The sequence below is a fragment of the Elgaria multicarinata genome, chromosome 5, assembly GCF_023053635.1.
Source record: "Elgaria multicarinata webbii isolate HBS135686 ecotype San Diego chromosome 5, rElgMul1.1.pri, whole genome shotgun sequence".
Lineage (NCBI taxonomy): Eukaryota > Metazoa > Chordata > Lepidosauria > Squamata > Anguidae > Elgaria > Elgaria multicarinata.
The window spans coordinates 2,708,343-2,731,133 of NC_086175.1; the positions used below are offsets into that span (position 1 = coordinate 2,708,343).

The window sequence follows — 22,791 nt, forward strand, 5'->3', positions numbered from 1 at the left end:
ATTGCAGGAACTTTTTTAGCAGTCACATTGCACTGCTGGCTATTATCACTAAGAGAGCAAACCTGTGGCTAATAGATACTGTCTATTAGCCACAGGATTATTTGGTTTCTGGGAACTGAGATCAGAACCCAGACTCTAACCTTGGAGTCCAGAAATCATTCTCCCCACCCCACCCCATCATAGCCAGCACAGTTCTCACTGGGCTGGCTACAACTCCGTGCTCGGAAATGGAGTGCACAGACAACAAAAAAGGGGCAGTCCTGGGGGCAGGAACAGGACTGTGGAAGCTGTATGCAGCTTCCTATTAGGCCTCCAGGCCCCTTAGCTCCCTAAAGCTGTGCCTAGGTGGGTGAAATCGCCTGCCTAGGCAAATATGCAGGCAGCCGGAGCACAGAGGAGAGGATGTCCTCCACGCTCCAGCTGCCCTGCAAAAGATTGTTGGCAGCCTCCAATTTTGGAGTTTGGTGACTATCTGGATAGGATTACACCCTAAGACTTCTAGATCCTTTTCACATGTACTACTGACAACCCAGCCCTCCCCTCACCCACATCCTATACTTATGTCTTCAACTTTTTGTACCTGTATGCAGGATTTTATCTCTGTTGAATTTTGTCTTATTAGTGTTCCAATCTGTCAAGATCCTTTTAAATCTTGATTGTTTTCTATGACATTAGCTACCCTTCCCAGCTTCATGTCACCTAAAAATTTGATAAGCATCCCCTCTATATACTCATTGAAGTAATTTATAAAGATGTGGAATAGCACAGGGCTTAGGGCAGAGCCTTGAGGCACGGGCTGGTGCCTGCATGGTATGAATGTATTAAAGCAACATGAAAACAGTATATATTTACAGCCCTTCTCTCCAGAGCTTTTTGTAGTTTGAAAAAGGAGAGAAATAATTTGAAAAACCTATTTTCCCTACATACCTCAGGAATCTCTGCTATTTAGGAACACACTTATTTTCAATTTTCAGAAACCCTCTTTTCCATTTTACCACCTAACATGTCCACATGTAGAAATCATGCCCATGAAAAACCTCAACAGTTTTCTAATAGAGTACCTCTTCCCTCTTCTGCTCAGCTTTCTTCCGATTTTCCTGAATACAATTCTGATGTGACAAAATAGCCTCCTCATAGCTTAGTTTTCCTTGAAGCCTCCTACACTCTGTTTCTGTCAGTTGTTGATCCAAATCTTTCTCACGCATTTGCTTTTGCCATTCCAGAAACTCAGATGGATCTCGAGCTCCTCGTAAAAGATGTTCAATTCTATAAGAAAAGGAAAACAGGACAGTTTGAGGGACTGAACACAATACAGTTGCAGTGTAATGTCAAGGCCAAACCAAAGATTAGTTTAATAGTGTGATTAGCACCCATACCTGGGCTTTAACAACAACAAACTGGGCAAGGAACAGATTATCTTCACTGGATTGCATAGGGAGAGGACATTTTACTCTTCCTTTCTCTCTGCATACCAAGTAGCATTCAAAAAAAATTCCATTACTAAAAATGGAGCTAAAAATCCTAAACACATATGTACACTGTTGGGAGTTTGAATTGATTGTGGCTACTTTGGAAAGATCTGGGAGATTTGTTGGAGAACATAGTGAAAACATCACCAGTATTCAGCAGCAAATTCCATGATCAGTATTATTATGAAAGGATTGAAAATGCAACCATCTATGGTGCATCTACATTTGGAAAACTGTGTGAAGTCCTGGTTCCATCTCACAAAGGATATAATTGAGCTGGGAAAATGTGCAAAAAAGGGCAAGAAAAATCATCAAGGATTTGGGAGAGCAATTTCTTCAAGGCTAGTGCATTTCGGACTATTTTGTTTAGAAATATTAGACCAGTTTTGTTTAGGAAAAAAGAAAACAGGTATGTATGTGTCTGTGCTGGAAATGAGATAATGGACATTTATGAAATTAGGAATGGTATAGAGAGAATGGACAGAGAGACATTTTCTCTCTCACCCACAGCATTAGAATTCTGTTTACCCAATGTATTAACTGGCAATAGGATTGGGACAGACAGAACGAAGAACTTCACACATATGGGCTCTGTGCCTGCGTGGAGACCTGACTCCGGAAAACTTCTATAGCTAACAGCGTTTTAGGCAGGAACCTCTCCCCCACGTCGAAGTGCGCATGTCCCAACAATCCCCGCCTTTCCCTCAGTCCTCGAAGACCACCATAGTCTTCTCAGTACCAAGAGAGAAAACCAGTCTCCAGTATTGTAAAAAAAATAATGACACCAAAGAGGGGACAGAGGGAGGGTTGTGTGAATGCACAGATGACCACTCGAAGAACCACAGTTACAGGTAAGCATTCTTCATCATGGTCTCTGTGCATCACACATATGGGCGAATAACAGCTTGCTTACCGGAGGCAGGTAGGTGTCCTACTGGAAGATAGAAGAAAGCACTGATCTCCCAAAGGCAGCATCAGCTCGAGCCCAAACATCCAAGTGATAGTGACGAATGAATGTTGACGGAGTTGACCATGTAGCTGCCTTGCAGAGGTCTGGAATTGGAACATCTCTTTGAAAGGCTACTGATGTTGCTACTGCTCTAGTTGAGTGAGCCCTTAATGGCTGGGACAGGGGTAATCCTGTAACCTCATAGGCTAATTGGATAGCTTCTGTCACCCATTTAGAAAACCTCTGAGTTGATAGAGGCTGACCCCTTCTTTTGTCCACCATAACAAATAAAAAGGCGATTTGATTGACGAAATGATTGTGTTCTTTCCTTATAAAAGGCAAGCGCCCTTCTGACTTCCAGTGTATGCAATGTACGTTCTAACGGAGTTGTTGCTGATTGAAAAAATGTTGGTAAGACAATGTCCTGGTTTACATGAAAAGTAGAAACCACTTTCGGCATAAATGATGGATCAGGTCAAAGGAACACCTTTGTCCCTATGGAAGGTTAAATATGGATAGTCTACCCTAAGAGCACACAATTCACTAGCCCTTCTAGCTGATGTAATTGCTACTAAAAATGCCACCTTACGCGAAAGTAAATGCAGTGGACACATAGCTAATGGTTCAAATGGCTTTGCAGACAAAGCTTTTAACACCACTAACTGACTCCAGGGTGGTATCAGTGGTCTAACCAAACCATTTTCTTTTGCAAACCTTGTAAACACTTTCCATTTCCCTTCGTACGATTTTCTAGTAGATGGCATACGAGCAGCCTCTATTATACGTCGCACAGGTGAAGGAAAATTTTCTACATCTAATGTCGAATTTTCCACACCGTCATCTGCAATGTTTCTAATTCCAGATGCTGTATCTGTCCTTGATGCTGCATTAACACATTGGAAACCATCGGCAGTCTGATGAACGTATATTTTAAACCTTTTAGGGTTAGGGTTAGGGTTTTCCATAGTTCCATTGGTAGATTATACCCAAAATTTTGGGCCCATTTTATCATACAATCCTTTGTTTGTTCATTCTCTGTCTCGAGCTTTAACAATAGCTTATAAACCTTAGAGATAACATGATTATCATTAGTACATAGAGCTACCTCAAACATCGACTTTGTTTCCTCAAATCAAGTCTTCTTTATTGATTTATTGTAAGCCACTCCGGGAGCCTTTTCGGCTGAGGTGCAGGATAAAAATACTCTAAATAAATAAATATATTAAGGGCTCAAGATACTGCTTCCTCTGCTCTGCGTACAATGGGCACTCTGCTAGGAAGTATACCATGTCCTCTGCCTTGAGACAGCCGGCTGGGCAATGTGCTTTCACACTGTGGTTGGGACCTGTAACGTGCCTTCACCTCCATCAGCTGGAGTGAATTCAGTCTGCACTGAATCATAAGCAATTTCGGCACTTCTGCGCCACCTGTCTATACTCTTCTTTTGTAGCCTGGCCTTCCTTCCACTCCCTTTTTTGTTTTCAGGTCACCTGTAAGCTTTTTGTGGAGCCACATTGGTTTCTTCTGTTGTCTTTTACTTTTGCGCTGGAGCACAGGTGTGCTCCAGGTCCTGTCTTTTTTTTAAAAAAATGGCGGGTGCGACAGCCTCCTTCCTCTCTGGTCGTTGCACATCACGCACCATATGTGAACGCAGGGGGAGGATCACACGATCAGCATATCGCAAGATCCTGCCCCCTCCCTCCCAGAACGCTGGGAGGTGTAGACGTGCCCTCTGACGGGACAGTGTAAAACAACAGAGAGACATTGTGTGAAGACTGCACAGGGCCACAGAATAGCCAGAATCAAATGACTGATAGACAGATCTGGCTATATCAATCTAGCTTGAACTCTGTTTTCCACGTAATAAATTAGTACCTCAACAGGTATAAAATAGGTTGCATGTGAATTCTTAACCTGCTAAATAGCATACATTATGAAATTCAATAAACACATTTTTTTTAACATGTGATAAGGGCTTTCTATGTTCACTCAAGCTGCAAAATACCAGAAAAGTGCCTCGACCCATGCGGATGATATTGGTTGCCAGTTGGGTGCTTGTAATATGGAATGATAGCTTCAATTGCATGATACTTTCAGTTGCATAGACTCCATGTGTTGATTTCAGCAGAGGGACAAATGTGGGACTTAGGATTGCCACTGACAGACATCCAGCTCAGGGTAGTGGTGAAGCAGGCACTAGCCTCAGCATAGGTTACCATACCATATGCATACTGCCTAAATAATGACTCTGCTGGGTCATGGCCCTTAATAGCTGCAATTTCCAGGCATTTTGTAGCATGAGTGAACTTGGAAAGCCCTTAACACAACACATTAAACTGAAATATTTTTTATTTAATTAATATATGTATATCTGAGCTGATTTTGTTTTTTATCCAGAATCCTTGTGTGTTGCTTTATTTCTTGCCTATATTGATTGCAATAAACAGACAGTTGGATAGAGTAGCATGTCCCAATGCCCCAATAGATTGCACATAACTCATAAATAGGCAGGTGGACAGATTATTTGTTGCATGGTACATTGAACCAAGGAAATGTGTCCATCTTCTAATTGCAGTTTTCAGTGCCATAATATTATGCCCACACAAACTATATACTACAGATAATACACAGCAAGATAGCAATTATTTGTGCTTTGATTCTATAGCAACGTTGCCCTTTATTAATCTCACAGGCCTCTGGAATCCTTTCATAAAGATTTGGAAGAGAAAATATTATATTATGAACAACAAAAGGTGACTTAACTTTTCTAGAAAGGGCAAGTTGTGCCTTCCAGAAATGAGTGTCTCTGGTCATTTGGGGCTTCCAGCGCTACATCGCTGCTGCCAATGGGATCCTTCCCATGGTGCCCTATCACTGTCAGCACAACTTTCTGGAAGGCACAACTTGCCCTTTCTAGAAAAGGGCATTTCCGGTCATTTGAAGGCTTGCCTGGAGGTGCTACATCATCGGCGGCGGGGCCAGCCATGCGTGCACTGGGACCAGCCATGCTGGCTGCCAGCGGTAGGACACAGTCAGATCCTATCCATTATTCCCTTGAATGTAATGTTGGTGTCCTCTGGTTAACAAAACAAACAAAAGTACCGGATAAACAATAAGTACCTGTTGAGCTCCTGTTCCACTTTTCGTTGGTAAAGGACACCTTCTCTTAATATTGCTGTTGCATTTAATTTAACAGGTGAATTCTCAGTCTGTAAGGAAATTGAGTGCAAGCATTTATAGGAGCAGAATTTTAAAAGTAATAGAGAATTTTTGAACAAATTCAAAATAATGAAAGCTGTTTAGGAAAAACTTCAAGTAGACAATTTGTTGTCAAAACTGTAATCTACAATTGATGTTTTGCAGAAGAGGGCTGGGCTGACTCCTTGGTGGAACTTCCCTTTGGTACATTTTTCACAATATTCCCATTGCAACATGGAATGAGATATAAACTGCACAAGCTTGTCACAGTGTTATCTGGTGCAAATTGCACAGAAACAGATGGGGCACACCTACAGCCTAAGCTTGTCTTGTGGGAAATTTCTGGAGGTTGACAGAAGGAAGGCAAACGTTTTTTGAAAAGGATGAATATGATTGTCATGGGTAGAGATATCAGCAAATTCTAAGTTTCATCGTTCTGCAGCTTTAGAATCTGTATGAAAATAATTTAGTGCAGCCCCTTCTTCTAAGGAAGAATTTAAAATATTGAGGTTTTGAAAAATGTCAACTCTCCTATAGTTTAACATGCATCACTGTAGCTGTAGTTTGTCATAAGTACAGAATAGTAACAAACCATGTACATTGTGCCTGATGTGTCAGCAAAGTATCTCAGGAATGCTTTTATATAAATTTAGTAAGAATTTAATTCTTAAATAGGCGTGTCCCTTTCAAATGCATGCAGCATTCACTTACTGTTAGACCTAATTTAAATCTACACCTCTTGCATCCTGCCAGTTCAAACATCAAGGCTCTCACATAATCAAACAAGTTGCTCACCTTTCCTTTAATCTTCTGAGCCTGAAATCTCTCTGCATAGTTCGGAATTTCATTTTTAATCTAAAAATCAAACAATTATTGCAGTCTTATTCCACAAAATGTTCTATTCAAAATAACCCGTATACATCAAAAGCACATAATTAGAATATAATTAAAGAAATAGCAGATTTGCTTGGCATTTAAATAGTAGGCACATAATAAGAACCTTAACAGAAATATTGAAAGCTTACTTGAGGAAAGCATTAAAAAGCCAGCATACTGTTCTCTCATACCGCACTCAAAGAAGCTTGGATATTATTAAATATTAAACAAACATTGGAAGCTACAAACAGGCTAACAGAGCAACCTGTGAATCAGGATATCTGATTCACAGATTTCCTGATTTCTCAGCCAATATCTTTTAGCTTCAGCTCCCCATCTACAATATAGGGATAACAACACAGGTATTTTATTTATTTAATCACCTAATATCCTTACAGCACACAGCAGAGTGGGTCCTAGAATTCCAAATCCTGTCATCATCAAGTGAGAGACTGATTTTAATATGATCACACCTAAGTGCGTGTCAACTTCTTTTTCCTACATTTAAGATCAAAACCGGCTTGGTGTACCAGGTTCAGAGCCAATGTTTACATTAGTAAATCTGAATTTGCAAGTGACAAATGCAGGTTGCTTACCTGTAACTGTAGTTCTTCGAGTGGTCATCTATGCATTCACACATATGGGCTTTGCGCCTGCGCAGAGACCAGACCGGAACCTTCTATAGCTGAGTGGAACGTTTTTGGCGGGAACCCCTCCCCCACGCTACTGCGCATGTCCATGGGGTTCCCGCCCTTCCCTCAGTTTACAGGAGTCCGACATTGTGCCCCCATAAACCTGAGTGTAATTTTAATAAAGTACATTCCACACAAAACTGTGTCATTTGTAAGTTTCACACCACCAAGTGGGGATGGTGGGTGGGTTGTGTGAATGCATAGATGACCACTCGAAGAACTACAGTTACAGGTAAGCAACCTGCATTTCTTCTTCGTGGTCTCTATGCATCACACATATGGGCGAGTAGCAAGCTGACATACCTTTGGAGGTGGGTTGGTGCATCATCTGAAGATCTCGGAGAGCACTGTCCTCCCAAACGAGCAGTCCTGCCTCGCACGGGTGTCCAAACTGTAGTGCTTGACAAACGTGGATGGAGTGGACCACGTTGCAGCTCTACAGACTTCAGTCAGTGGAACACCTCTGGTGAAGGCCACCGAAGTTGAAACAGCTCTGGTGGAATGAGCTGTCACAGGTTTCACTAACTCTATTTTAGAAATAGAGTAGGCCAATTCAATTGCCTCCACTATCCAACGTGACAGTCGTTGGCAGGAGACAGGGAGTCCCTTAGAAGGCTCCCCATAACAAATAAACAACTGTTTTGTCTTTCTAAAATTGTCCGTTCTGTCCTTGTAAAAAGCAAGAGCCCTTCTTACATCGAGAGTATGCAAGGAAGACTCAAGAGGTGTAGATGGATTAGGAAAGAAAGCAGGCAAAGTAATGTGCTGGGACAGATGAAAAGTTGACACTACCTTAGGTAGGAAGGCTGGGTCCGTGCGTAGCACAACCTTGTCCTTATGAAAAATAGTATACGGGACATCTATCCTAAGAGCTTTAAGCTCACTTGCACGTCTTGCCGATGTGATGGCTACTAAAAAGACAGTCTTTAAAGTAAGCAGCCTAAGGTCTGTCGAAGCCATGGGCTCGAAGGGCTTGCGTGTCAATGCTTGCAGCACAACTGACAGGCTCCAAGGCGGCACGATAGTCTTCACAGTCGGTATCGTGTTCTTCAGACCTTTCAGAAATTTCTTGGTTGTTGGATGGGTAAAAGGTGTAAAACCATCCACACCCCGATGAAAAGATGTAATCGCAGCAAGGTGAACCCTGATGGATGCGAGCTTAAGTCCCTGCTGGAAAAGTGTCAATAAATAATTGAGGATGAAGGATAAGTGGCAAGATTCTGGTATTTTGTCCTTTTCCGATGCAAAATTCTGAAATCTCTGCCACTTTGCTGCATAAGATTTTCTTGTGGAAGGCTTTAGTGCTGCCAATATAATGTGGTCCACAGTCAAAACTCTGGTTCCAGAGGAGGAGTGGTTGCTATCCTCCATGCAGTCATCTTGAGGGTCGACAGATCTGAGTGTCGAACCCTGCCCTGATGTCGAGACAGGAGCTTCGGTATCGACGGAAGCCTGATGTAATCCCCTCTCGATAACCGAAGAGCGTGGGAGAACCACGTCTGTCGAGGCCACCACGGCGTGATCAGGATGCAATCGGAGTTGTCCATCTGGATCTTGGCTATCACTCTTGTCAAAAGTGGAAAGGGAGGAAACATGTACAGGAGATTTCCTCTCCAAGTCCTGGTGAAAGCGTCTCCTAGAGAGCGCTTTCCTTTTCCTGCCCTGCTGCAAAACTTGGCGCAGACTGCGTTGTCCTCGGTAGCGAAGACATCGACAACAGGGCGGCCCCAGTACCGAAAAAGGCTTTCCCGCACTTCGACGTCGAGCTCCCACTCGTGGTCGACATGGAAGGATCTGCTGAGAGAGTCCGCAATGACGTTTTCCTTGCCGGCTACATGGATCGCAGTCAGGTAAGTCCTTCTCTTTATGCACCAGTTCCATATCCTGAGTGCAGAACGGTTCAGAGGGTGTGATCTTGTTCCACCCTGCCTGTTGATGTATGCCACTACAGTAGTATTGTCTGTCGCGATCAAGACATTCTTGCCCTCGATCATCTGTGCAAATGCTTTTACTGCATTTTCTACTGCCAGGAGTTCGAGATGGTTGATGTGATGCTCCCTCTGTGATCGAGACCAACGACCCTGAGAGGTTAAGGAGCTGCAATGGGCTCCCCATCCTTCTAAGGATGCATCCGTCGTGATCGTTACCGAAGGCGCCTGTTGTTGGAATGGAACGCCTTCGAGAAGAGTCGACATCGAGAACCACCATTTCAGCGATGCCCTGACTTGCTTCGGTAACGAAAGGTAAGTTCGTCGAGCATTGAGCCTGAGATCGAAAGTTCTTAAAAACCAGGCCTGCAATACCCTCATTCTGAGTCTTGCAAACCTGATGACTGCCGTAGTGGCTGCCATCAGGCCTAATAGTCTCTGGACTGTCCAAGCCGATACTTTCCGCCGGCTCTCGATGTCGATGGCTAACTGCTGCAAGGTGTTTGCCCTGGTTGAAGGTAAGTATGCTCTCCCGTCTCGAGAGGATAGGGTTACTCCTATGAAGTCCAATCTCTGCTGTGGAGTCAAAATGGACTTTTCGTGGTTGACCCACAGCCCCAACGAGTCCAACAGGTTGAGGGTGGTTAGTATATCCGACTGGAGCGCCTCGCTGCTGTCCGCTACGAGAAGCCAATCGTCCAGGTACGGATAAACATAAATGCCTTTCTGCCTTAGGTGGGCGCATACCACCGCCATGACCTTCGTGAAGACTCTCGGTGCCGTGGCCAACCCGAACGGAAGAACGGTGAACTGGTACTGGGATGCACCGATCGAAAACCGCAGGTAAGCTTGATGCGACTTCCTGATGGAGATATGGAAGTACGCATCCTTCAGATCCACCACTGCGAACCAAACTCCTTTTTGTAGAAGCTGCAAAATTGAAGTAACCGTTGTCATACGGAACTTCTTCGGGGTGATGAACTTGTTCAGTTGTCTTAAGTCCATGATCGGTCGAAGACCTCCATCTTTCTTCGGGACCGTGAAGTAACGGGAGAAAAAACCTTGGTTGATTTCCTCTGTAGGTACGGGAGAGATGGCTCCTTTCGATAGCAAGGTCTGTACCTCGAGTAGCAGAGGAGGGGATGGAGTCGTTACTTTCACGCCGGAAAAAGGAGGAAGGGCATCGAGCTCGATGGCATAGCCCGAGTTGATGATAGTGAGCACCCAGGAGTCTGATGTTATTGACTCCCATTGATGGTAATGGGGTGCTAGGCGGTTCGCAAAAGGGAGTGGATCTGGGGCCGAAGAGTCAAACCCGCTGCTTCTTAGAGAAGTCGGGCTGACGTTTTTCCTGTTGGAAACGACTCTGATAAGGCCGTTTCCTTTGAAGTTGTTGCTGCTGCTGCCTTGGTTGCTGGTATTGAGGCCGCTGCTGGTATTGTTGTTGTGGGGGAGGCCTTGTCCATCTTCTAGGTTTGTATTGTACAGAAGGGGCAGAAAAAACCCATCTTTTTAGCAGTCGTACGAGCCTTATAGATGGAATCCAAGGTCTCGTCAGTTTTTGAATTAAACAACCCTTCGCCATCGAAGGGCATGCTTTCGATTCTGGCTTTTGTCTCGGTAGGGAGGTTGGCTGATCGTAGCCAGGCATGCCTCCTCAAAGAAATGGCCCCCATCATATTCTTTGAATGGCAATCGACTTGATGCCTCGCAGTTGACAATTGTTGCCTCGCAATCGCCGAAGCCTCCGTTTGGAAGACCCTCGCTAAGTCTCTTTTATCCTCTGGGAGGTAGTCACATAGTGACCCCACTTTCTCCCAGAGGAAGAGCTGGTACCGTGCCATTGTTGCTTCGTACGTTGAAGCTTTGATACCGAGGGAGGATGCCGCGTAGATCTTTCTGCCTGCCAAATCCAACTTCCTACCCTCCTTGTCAACGGGAGCAGCATGAGCTCTTTGAGAATGACCCTGGGCTGATTCAACCACGATGGAATTCGGTTTTGGGTGCTTAATTAAAAATCCAGCATCCCGTTCTTGAATCCTATAAAGAGATTCTAATCTCTTTGAAGCTGGTTGTGTTACCGATGGTGTCTCCCATGCGAGTTGTGCTGTCTGTTTGAGTGCCGGTGGAAAAGGGATCGCAATTGACAGACTAGTCTTTGTTTGAAAGACATCGTAGATGGGATCGACCTCCGGTTCAACCGCTTGTTCCAGGTCTAAGCCGAGTGCACGGGCCATCCTTAACATATGGTCCGAAAACCTCACCATATCATCCGAAGGTGATGAGGGGTCCTCTCCATGTACGTCATCATTAGGTGACGGTACCGATGCTGCTACAGTGTGTATTGAGTCCGAATCAGATGGGTAGTCACCCTCTGGGGATGATACGGTAACCAGTTGCATAGGATCCCGCTCCGTCGGTACCGTGGCAGCTGCAGCAGCTGGTGTCGAAGGGTGGCTTCGACGTCGAGATGGAGATTGATATGCTGATGGAGGCCGTAGCGGCAATTGGCAGACCCTAGTGGTAGGAGGAGGTTGAGGAAAACATTCCTCCTGCGGATAATGATAGGCTTGATCTGTATCATAGTATCTTTGGGTCCGGTATCGATCCCAATCATAGAAACTCTGCCTGTCTTGGGGCTCAGAATATCGGGAGACTCTGTCCCAATCACGCCTCGGTGTTCGTCTAGGCGACACCTGCAGAGGGATTACATTCTGGGATGTTTGAGGTCTTGTAGGCTCCCGAGCCGAAGCTGCTGATGCGGAGTCTCGTAACTCACCCTCTGATAGACTAGGAGGGTGTGTCGGTACCGTCTTCCTCGGTATCGACTGAGGTCTCGGGGTCGAGACATGCCTCGATACCGTAACAGCGGTAGGAGGAGTTGTTTGCCCTCGAGGGGGCTCAGATAGTCTGGGAGAGCCATGAGAGGTTTTCTCCGCAGATTTCTTCTTCTTTTTCTTTTTCTTTTCCATTTCAATGGAAGATTTTGGCGTTCTGGCCTTTTTAGCAATCTTTTTGGCTGCAGAACTTGCCAAAGACCGGCCAGGCGTCAGGGGTATCTGTGCCCTATCAATTGCTCTGGCTTGCACATTCGTCCCTGTGCTTCGGTCAGAAACGGACTTATCAGTTGCCGTTTTATCCATTGGAGCTTCTGTAGCTCTGAGGGCTTTCTCCCAAAGTATCGAGCGAAGGCGGTCTGCCCTGTTCTTTCTGGTCTGCTTCGTAAAGGACATGCAATGGTGGCACGCCTGTACAATATGGCCTTCGCCCAAACAAAGGACACAGAGGGAGTGTCCGTCTGTAGGAGGTAGTTTGGCTCCGCACTTGACACACTTGCGGAACGGGGCCTTTACTGCCATGCGGCAGTCGCGACCGTAGTCGCTAAGATAAACTATCTACAAGAATATAATAATAATTTTTTTTTTTTTTTTTATAGATGAAAAGAGAAAAAGGGCGAAAAAGAAGAAAGCTGAAGAAAGCTGAAGAAAAAGGTAAGTAGAAAATATTTTTAAACAGATTTAAGCAGAGAAACGCTAGAGGTTCAGTCTTTTGGTCTAGGCACGATGGCGGACGACGAAGAACTGAGGGAAGGGCGGGAACCCCATGGACATGCGCAGTAGCGTGGGGGAGGGGTTCCCGCCAAAAACGTTCCACTCAGCTATAGAAGGTTCCGGTCTGGTCTCTGCGCAGGCGCAAAGCCCATATGTGTGATGCATAGAGACCACGAAGAAGAACCAGAAAAATTATAGAATGGGTTGTGTTGGAAATGAGCAACAATGCTTGTTGTTTGGAAGGGGGTTAACCTGATTAACCTTTCTGTATTTGGCTTTAATTGTTTAATTGGTTCTGCCCTTTCTTCTGCTGTTTTATCTTGACCACTTCCCTTCCAATCTGGCTTCTCCTTCTCCCTTTTCTTATCTCTTGCCTCCTCACTCTACAATGAGGTTTGTTTGTTTTTTATCTCCAGTACTTGAGATGACTATGGATGTATTTTTACTTGGAATAAAGCTTTTACCATTTCCTTTTTCACCTTGACCATAAGTCTTGGCAGACTGTTTATTGCAACTCTCATCTGCGAACTTATCAAACTATCCGCATATTACCCACAGGTTGTACCTGTAAGAACATAAGCAAATACTCCTGGATCAGACCAAAGGTCCATCTAGCCAGCACCCTGCCTCCAATAAACAGATTTGAAGGTAACAGCTCTCTATTGGTCTCGAACAGTGGTATTCTGTTCAATGGTGTAAAGCCTCTGAACATGAAAACCAGTATGGTATTGTCTTGAATTGCTTAATTTATGGGAGCCTGATTGATCTGGTTCTCAAATAAACCGAGGTTCTAGGGTGATGAAAATGATACAGATCACAAATGGATCAGTGTAACAGTTTATTGAATACACAAAAAATTATGTATGGAGGTAGAAAGAATAAACAAAGAAAGCTCACGTCCCTCAAGGTACAAAGCTGTTCTTCGCCTGGTTGTATGCTGGGGTTCCCAATGACATACAGAACGCCTCTCTTCAGGGACCAAAGCAGTTTCTTTTGTCAAAGTTCTTTGCATGCTTGACAGGAAGAAGAGGTGGGCCAAATGCCCTCTGTGGGACTCAGAAAACTGAAATTGATGACAAGAATTTCCCCTCTTTTTCCTGAGTAACATGGAGGATACTGTCCACCTCGGGATATTTCAGAGCTGTGTAAACTATGAGCTTCCGAGAATGGCATGCTATTCTCGGAAGGACATGCATCTTAAAAGCTACTGATGCAGAAGCGCACTGTCAAGGATAAAAATCCACTTTGATTGTAAGGCAACTCTATTTATTGAGTGTAATACAGCTGTACAGAGAGAGTCCTTCAGACAACGAACTTCTCTTACCTGTGAAAAGCAGGTATATTCATACATATTAGCATCTTAACCAATTAGCAGTTGGCAAAATTCTAAGGCAAAACTAAGACAGATCAAAGAAAACTTCATTATACTTTATCAACAGATAATCTATAACTCTTCTAGCAATGTCAGATTAACCTAGATGGTCAGTCCTCTTTATCAAGCTAGATTATTTGTCTTATACTATATCAAAAAGCCTTGACAGTTTGAAATTCCAATTAAACATTTCCTTCCAATTAAGCAGTTTTAGCATTACAGCACATTCAGGCACATACATCATTCCCATCCTATCATGCAGTTCACTTGCAGGAACAAAGCTACATATAGAGGCCTACATACAGAGCAGGCATATCAAGGTTTGTGGCCTTGCTTTCTCAGTACTTATCAACTTTATAATGTTTTGCAAAGGTATGTACAGAAGCCCAAGTGGCTCCTCGACAAATCTCCATTTCTTTTGGGAACTTGGAAAAAGGTTGAGTAAGCACCAGTTTTGATCTTTCTTGCCGGATCTTTAGCTTTTATCTCCAATATGTGATTGATAGCCTTGAGAAAGTTCTGATGCTTGGAATATGTTGTGAATGTGGGGAAGCTATAAACTTCTCTCTGGGGAGACGGGCAAATTCCAGAGCGTAAATACAGGTTGCTTACCTGTAACTGCAGTTCTTTGACTAGTCATCTGTGCATTCACACATTATGGTCTCTGTGCCTGCGCAGAGCCATAACTTGGAAACTTCTATAGCTTGGAGTGCTGTTTTAGCAGGAACCCTCCCCCCACCGTTGCACTGCGCGTGTTTGGAGGGGTTCCCGGCCATCTCCTCAGTTCCTGTAGACCAACTTGCTGGCCTCAAGGTTGAGGAACCTCAACATACATCATTCCCATCCTATCATGCAGTTCACTTGCAGGAACAAAGCTACATATAGAGGCCTACATACAGAGCAGGCATATCAAGGTTTGTGGCCTTGCTTTCTCAGTACTTATCAACTTTATAATGTTTTGCAAAGGTATGTACAGAAGCCCAAGTGGCTCCTCGACAAATCTCCATTTCTTTTGGGAACTTGGAAAAAGGTTGAGTAAGCACGGCTGAAGTTGCAGTCCTGTCTTGGTCTGGTGTCAATACGGTAATGAGTTATGAACATGGATGCTCTTAACCATGTTCTATTTTTATTCCCACTATTTCTTCAATTTCTAAAAACACCATCTTCCATAATCTTTGTACGTATTTGCATTCCCACCACATATGTAAATACGTTCCTTTTTCCCCACAACCTCTCCAACAATTTGCTGAATGCTGATTATTTATCTTATTCAATCTAATCGGGGTTAGGTACCACCTCCACAAATTTTTAAAGTAATTCTCTTTTATTCTCACTGACATACTTCTCAACACTCTTTGTTTCCACAGTCCCTCCCAGCTCTGTCGCCCTATTTGTACCTTCAAATCTGTCTCCCATACCATTTTTCCTGAGCTATCCATTAGCCCTTTTTCTAACAATATTTTATATATTTCGCTCATTAACCCTTTTATTATTATTATTATTATTTATTTATATAGCACCATCAATGTACATGGTGCTGTACAGATAAGACTATGCTTCCTCCTTTACCTTTTTCCTTATTTACTATTAACTCCTCAAACTTCGTCATTTCTCTACAAACTCTATTTTCTTTAATCCACTTTTTATTCCACTGTTCTAATTGCCTATACTCTAACCAAGATAATTTTTTCTCCTTTAACAGCTCTTCCATATCTTCTCTTGTATTTATATCTCTTAACCAATCCTTTAATTTCATTTTGTTTTTCTCTTTTAATATTTTACTTAATCTACCCTTCAGTTCCTCTGGGAAATTCTTTAACATTATTACCGGTGACAAGGGAGAGTTGCTTGGAAGCAGCTTCCCTTTAAATTTACTCCAAATTTCCCATTGAGACCTCAGGAGTGGATTATCTATACTTTCAACCCACTTTCTCCCTCCTTCCTTAAAAAAAAAACATTTTCCAAACTCATCTCTACATTACATGTAGTTTTATCCTCCATCCAATCTAAATCTCCTACTCCTATAATTGCTTCTACAATATGTCTTAACCTGTTTGCTACATAGTATAATTTTATATTTGGGAGACCCAATCCTCCCTTTTTTTGGCTTAAATACCATTTATTCTTATTTACCCTCGCTTTCTTATCTCTGTTACAATATTTGTTTATAATATTTTGCCAACTTTTTATCTCAACTTCTGAAATTTTTATTGGTAACGTCCTAAACACAAAATTAATCTTAGCTAAAATCTTCATTTTTATTAATGCTATTCTTCCAAACCAAGATAGATTTAATCTTTTATATTATTCCAATTTTTCTAATACCTCTTTTTTTAACCTCGTTAAATTCTCCTTTTCTAAATTGTCTAAGTTTTTTGTAATTTTAATTCCCAAATATCTAATCTGTTCCTTAACTCTCATTTCTATTCCCTTACGTTCCCATTCCTTTTCTTCCTTCTTAGTATGATTAAACAAAATCATCTCTGATTTGGACCAATTTATTCTTAATCCTGTAGCTTCTTCAAATTCTCTCAATTGTTTAATTCTATCTATTTTTCTTATTGGATTCTTAATAGTCAATAGGGTATCATCCGCAAACATATTCAATTTTATTTTCCTTACATTTCCAATTCCTTCTATCTCTCCATCATCTCTTATTGCGTTCGCCAATACTTCCATAACCATTACAAACAGGACCGGCGAGAGCGGACATCCTTGTCTTGTACCTCTGGCTAGTCATATCTTTTCAGTGAGTCCATCGTTTACCACCACTACAGCTGTATTTTGGGAATATAACTGTTCTATTATAGTTTTAAATTTATTTCCAAATCCCATTTTATCTAAAATAATCTTTAATGCCTGCCAGCTCACACAATCAAAAGCCTTAAAAATATCCAATGCCAAAATTCCTGCCTTGATCTTTGATTTTTCTATCGCGTGTATTACATTTAAAACTCTTCCCACTAAACTATGCATCTGCCTCCCCGCCACAAATCCACATTGATCTTCTCCTATATATTCTGATATAAATTTATTTAACCGTTTAGCCAAAATAGATGAAAAATTTTTAGCATCTTGATTTATTAATGAAATAGGTCTATATGAATCGGGCATAGTCAAATCTTTGTCTGGTTTTGGAATTAATATTATCAATGAGTGTTCCCATGATTCTGGTATCTTCTCTCCTTGTAATATAGCGTTGTAAAGTTTCAAGAATTTCGGAACTAAAAACTCCTTAAAAACTTTATAATATTCTGATCCTAAGCCATCTGCTCCCGGTGATTTACCCACTTTCAAATTATCAATTACATCTTCAACTTCTCTTTGAGTTATTACCTTCTCCATTTGCTCTTTATGTACTATTTTTATTCCCTTCTTTATATACCTTCCTATATAATCCTCCAACTTCTTTTTTTGAATTTCTTTACCCTTATATAATTCCTGATAAAATTTCTGAAAATTTTTTATTTTATCCTTCATTGTATGACAATAATTCCCTTGATTATCCTTCAATGCTCCTATCCCATTTCTCGCTTTTTCCTTTTGTGTGAGTCTGGCAAGCAATCTAGAATTCTTATTACTATTTTCAAAATACTCCCTTTTCATATACATTAAAAAATTTTGAACTTCCTCTAAATTTAAATTTTCTAATTGTTTCTTCTTAGCTTGTATTTCTAATAATTTATATTTATTTTTACCCTGCCAATATTCTTCCTCCAAACTTCTAATTTCTATCTCTAGCTTCTCCTGCTCTGCATACTGTTGTCTTTTTAAGTTGCACATTTCTCTAATACAGATTCCTCTTACTACAGCCTTCATGGTGTCCCAAACGACTGACCCAGCTGTTCCTCCCTTTTCATTGATTTCCCATGACTGTGACAATTCCCTCTGAATTTTTTCTACCACTTTATTATATTTCAATATTTTTGTGTTCATTTTCCACCTGTACGCCTCTTTATAATTCTTCTTAATTGCAAATTCTAAACTTAACAATGCGTGGTCAGTTACCTTTATTACCCCCATTTCCATTTTACAAATCTTAGTTGCAAAATCTTTTGAGACAAATATATGATCTATCCTGGAGAACTGGGGAGTAATATGAGAACCCAGGCTTAGCCCCATTAAGTAGGCGCCAAGAATCCACATAATCATTTTCTTTTACTAATTTATTCAATATAGTAATATCATTCCTCTTTTCAACATTAGTGGGGTTTGACCTGTCCCATCTATTATCCATAACCATATTAAAATCCCCAGCTAAGATAACATACCCCTCCTTGAATACTTCTATTTCTTTAAATAATGTTATAAAAAACTCTCTATGTCTCTCATTTGGGGCATAAACATTAATTAATGTATATACCTTTCCTTCAATTTTACCTTTTATCATAAGATATCTACCACTATCATCCTTTTTTATGGTTTCTAATATAAATCCACTTTTTTTTAAATCAAAGTGGCCACTCCATTTTTTTTTGAAGTCCCCAATGACTTTTCATAATAAGCTAACCACTTGATCCTTATCATATTTGCATTCTCGAACCCTTGATGTGTTTCTTGCATCATTATAATGTCAGATCCTTCCTTATTAAACATTTGTTCTATTCTCCTCCTTTTCACGACTGCCCCCAAACCTTTAACATTAAGTGTTGATACTTTTATTTTTTTATCCATATTCACCCTTTTGATGTCTCTTCCGATCCCTTGTGCTCTGAAACTCAAATTCACATACATAAAAACACAAACACCATAACAAAACCCTCAATCCCCTTACTCTAACCCATACCATCCCCCCTTCCCCCCCTCCTCCCCCCCAAATCCCCGTAAGTCTAACACTCCAGCCATCTACTTTAGGGAGAGGGGGGGAGGCAGTGCTGCGCCTGGCCGGCAAGGTCTCTATGTTTAACATTTCTATCTACAATTATCTCATAATACAGTTAACAATTCTATTACATCCCAGATGCCCCAGCCTCATCTCTCCCCACCTGTTTCAGTCACACTTGCTTCCTCATACAGACCCAAGCTCTTCAACAACTCCTTACCCTGATCCAAAGAAGTTACTCTGTGCTCCCCCCTACCATATGTAAATCTTAAGAAAACAGGATAACCCCACGAATATGTAATATTTTTTTTCACTAATATTTCAGTTATTGGCTTGACACTGCGTCTCCAATTCAGTGTGTGCTGACAAAGATCATTATAAATTTGCACTGATTTGCCTTTATACTGTAGCTGGGCCATAGATCTCAGTTTCTTCATAACTTGCTCTTTTTTATAGTAATTGCCAAATTTCACCAAAATATCTCTGGTAGCTCCTTTGTAATTTTGCCCCCCCACTCTATGGACTCGGTCCAATTCGCATTCCTCTAATTCCAAATCAGGCATCATCTCTTTAAACCACTTCAAAATTATATCTCGCAAATTTTCTCCTTGTACTTGAATTAAATGTTTTATGCGAAGTGATGAACGACGGTTTTGATCTTCTAAGGCTATCAGCCGTAATTCGTGGTCCTGGAATTGCACATTAGACGATTTTTCAAAAGCCTCTTGTCTCTTCTCGATCAGGTTTGCTCCTGCCTCCAAATCCTTTATACTCTTGATGTTTTGCGTGATTTTATCAGCTAACACAATCATCCGCTTATCCAATTTTTCCATTTGCTGGTCCATTTTTTAAAAAATGATTGCATTGTTTTCTGCAATAACACTCTTGATTTCAGCTAAGGTGGCTGGCTGGCTGCCAGCTGATTTTCCACCTTCGGCCATTTTAATCTCTTCTGTTGATGTGTCTGTAACTTCCTGCTCTTCTTCCGAAGCCAAATTTTCCAGATGGGGGAGGTTATGATTACTGGGTCGTTTCCTTGACCACGTAACTTTTGCAATTTCCTTTTTAATCTTTCTTTTTATCTTCGACATAGGGCATAAATCTCCTTCTTGAATCCCGGCTCCCCTTCTTGCCAGGCTATTTTTATCTCTCTGTGCTTTTCAATACTTAATAACTCTTTCTTCTCTGGGGGGGGGGGAATTTCACCACACATCAAGACAGCATTCACTGGGGGAGACTGAAACAACCATAAACACAGTCCCGACAGCACCAAACAGCCGTCTCCCCGCCAAACGCTGCAAACGCTCCAAAGCTGCAGTCCGCCTCCCCCCCCTTGATCTCAAATTAGCACACCGCCCATCAATCAGTCTGTGCCTGGGTTACTTTCACTCTATAAAGCCAGTGTTTTACAGCTCTTCGCTTTCCAATAGAAAGTGAGATTCACCATAAATCAAGTCCACGTCTCTAACAATAACAAACCATTAACTGCCGTGCACTTTCCGGCACCTAGCAATCAGTTTCACTTTCCACAGAGACGTTTCTCCAGCCGCTTCAAATTTCTCACTTTTAAATAATTTCAACTTTGCACCATTATCAGCAACATCAACAATTAATATTCATAGTCCTTTTCCATTGTGTTCCTTTGAAATTTATGCCCTTTTAAAAGGAGATAATTGACTTTTCCGGCGTGGCCGGTTGGAAAGTTAAGAAACTCTTACCAGCTTCATGGCCGCCAAGCTCCACCCCCCCCCCAGGCTACTTTGATGGTGTGAACTATCCAAGAGGCAAATCTTTGGGATGGGACTGGCTGGCCCTTTTTTGTCCCTCTGTAGTATACGAACCGTCTTTGTAAGCTACGGAAATCAGCTGTTCAATGTCTGTAGAAGGCTAAGGTCCGCCTGACCTCAAGTGTGTGAAGCGTGAGGGTGAAGGAAAGAAGGTTGATAAAATGATTTCTTGATTAATGTGGAATTCTGTTATTACCTTGGGTAGGAAGGGAATGTCCAGATGGAGGACCACTTTGTCCTTATGGAATATGAGGAACGGGACATTGGCATAGAGGGCACAGAGCTCACCCACTCTCCTTGCCATTATGATGGCTATGAGGAAGGCCACTTTCCCTATAGCTTTTAAACTTTGAGTTTGTTCTGACTCTATACTGTTAGCTTCACCCTTCCCGGTGCCTGTTTACACTTCCCTGTGCCTGTTTGCATTCTCTTCCCTCCTACTTTATTCGATTGTAAGCCTATGCGGCAGGGTCTTGCTATTTACTGTGTTATCTGTACAGCACCATGTACATCGATGGTGCTATATAAATAAATAATAATAATAATGTAAGCAAACTTAGGTCGGTGGTGGTGAGAGGTTCAAAGGGCCTCGATAAGAGAGCCTTGAGCACCACTGAAAGGTCTAGCGAAGCATAGAAAGACTTCCCTTTTTGCCTGATAGCCTGCCTCATAGCCAGCTTTCTAGCTGCTGCAAAGATGGCACAAATTAGACACAAATTAGGCACAAAACATGACCATCAGGCAGAGGTAGTTTACTGCCACAATGCACACATTTTCTGAATGGTGTTTTCAATGCCATGAGCAGCAAGGCCTGAAAATGCCCAGCTGTGAGAACAGAAAAAGAAAAGGTTTTCTTTTTCTTTTTGCAGAGATATGAAAGAGAAAGAAAAAGAAAAAATTAGAAGCGAAGAGCTCCAGTGGAAAGGATGACGTGATTGGAGAGAAGCTTCCTGGGCAGGAACCACTCCAGACATGCGCAGTGTGATGGCGGAGTGAGGGTTCCCGCCAAAACAGCACTCTTAGCTATAGAAGTGTCACGTTTTTCAAAACTTCCTGCCTTCTTGGGAAACAATAACGAGGCATGCTAAGTAATCCACAAAGCTTTATTTAAGCAATAAACAAACTGGAGTGCATCCAAGACAGAGTCAGCAAGCAGGGTTGCTGAATAAGAGATTTTCTTCACCCCACTGTTAATTGATTTGACAATCAAATCCAAGCCTGCCAATTCCTCTACCCACAAGTAAGTTGCCCTAGCAAAAAAGGGAATTAGTTGCCAATGCCCTGAAGGAAGCAGAGGTTGCTTCAAACCCCCTTCATATGGCTGCTTCTACTTGCTTATCACAAGGATCTTGAGACCCACTTTCCTCATCAGGGGGCAGGGCAGCTGAGGAGGTGAGTGCAGCAATAGGGGCATTGACAAGTGGGACTTTCAGCTGATCCATAATCTTAGCTGGCAGAGAATAGAGTTTATAAACCAATTTGTGTGGTTGCTTGACTTTCCCCAGTGAGGCCCAGACTCCTGAGAAGGCATCAGAGAAGGGGACAGTCAAGGGTTTGGGTGGGTCCAGATAGAAAGACTAACTTAGCCCCTGTGCAAAGGCAGTGTAGAATCCTCTGGATTAGGTACATTCTTCTTAATTTGAAGAATTCTACTTGCTTTAGTTAATTCTAGTAAAAACAAGTGTCTCTGACACTTGTTTTTACTATATGAATCCAGTTCTTCCTAATGAATATATAATGAATCCAGTTCTTCCTCTGACAATTCTCCTTCCTCATCATTATTTGAGTCTCAGTCCTGCTCTGAGGAGGGAGATGGTGCTCTGTGTCATTTTTTACCGTTTGGATGGTTTGCGTAGCTTCGAACCCATCTGAGGCCTTAATGGCTTTATGGTGGGCTCGCTTATGGCATTGGGAGAAGAAGGTGGGGAGGAGTTGGAGAATGATGAAGATGGGCTGGAAGAGATGCGGCAGTGGTGGTGGCAGCAGCGGCCTGGGCCTTCTGTGGCCCTGTTAAGCAGGAAGGAATTCCCTTCTGTCTTTGGAGTCTTCCAGCCAAGCCATGCCAAAAGCTGAGGGCAGGCCATGCCCAGCCCTGGCTCTTGCACATTCTGCTGCGGCTCACTCCTTTTTCTTGTGACAAAGTGCCC

The 22,791-nt window shown here is 42.3% G+C and overlaps 1 protein-coding gene across 1 annotated transcript in view; it reads right to left on the reverse strand.

Moving 5' to 3' along the window:
* CFAP99 (cilia and flagella associated protein 99) overlaps positions 1–22,791 on the reverse strand; it is a 118,319-nt gene that overhangs the window by 27,920 nt on the left and 67,608 nt on the right. Inside the window, exons 8-10 of the mRNA XM_063125899.1 lie at positions 6,412–6,471; positions 5,539–5,627; positions 1,062–1,266 (exon numbers count right to left, since the gene is read on the reverse strand). Of these exons, the coding sequence (XP_062981969.1) occupies positions 1,062–1,266; positions 5,539–5,627; positions 6,412–6,471 (354 nt within the window). The remainder of the gene's footprint in view (positions 1–1,061; positions 1,267–5,538; positions 5,628–6,411; positions 6,472–22,791) is intronic.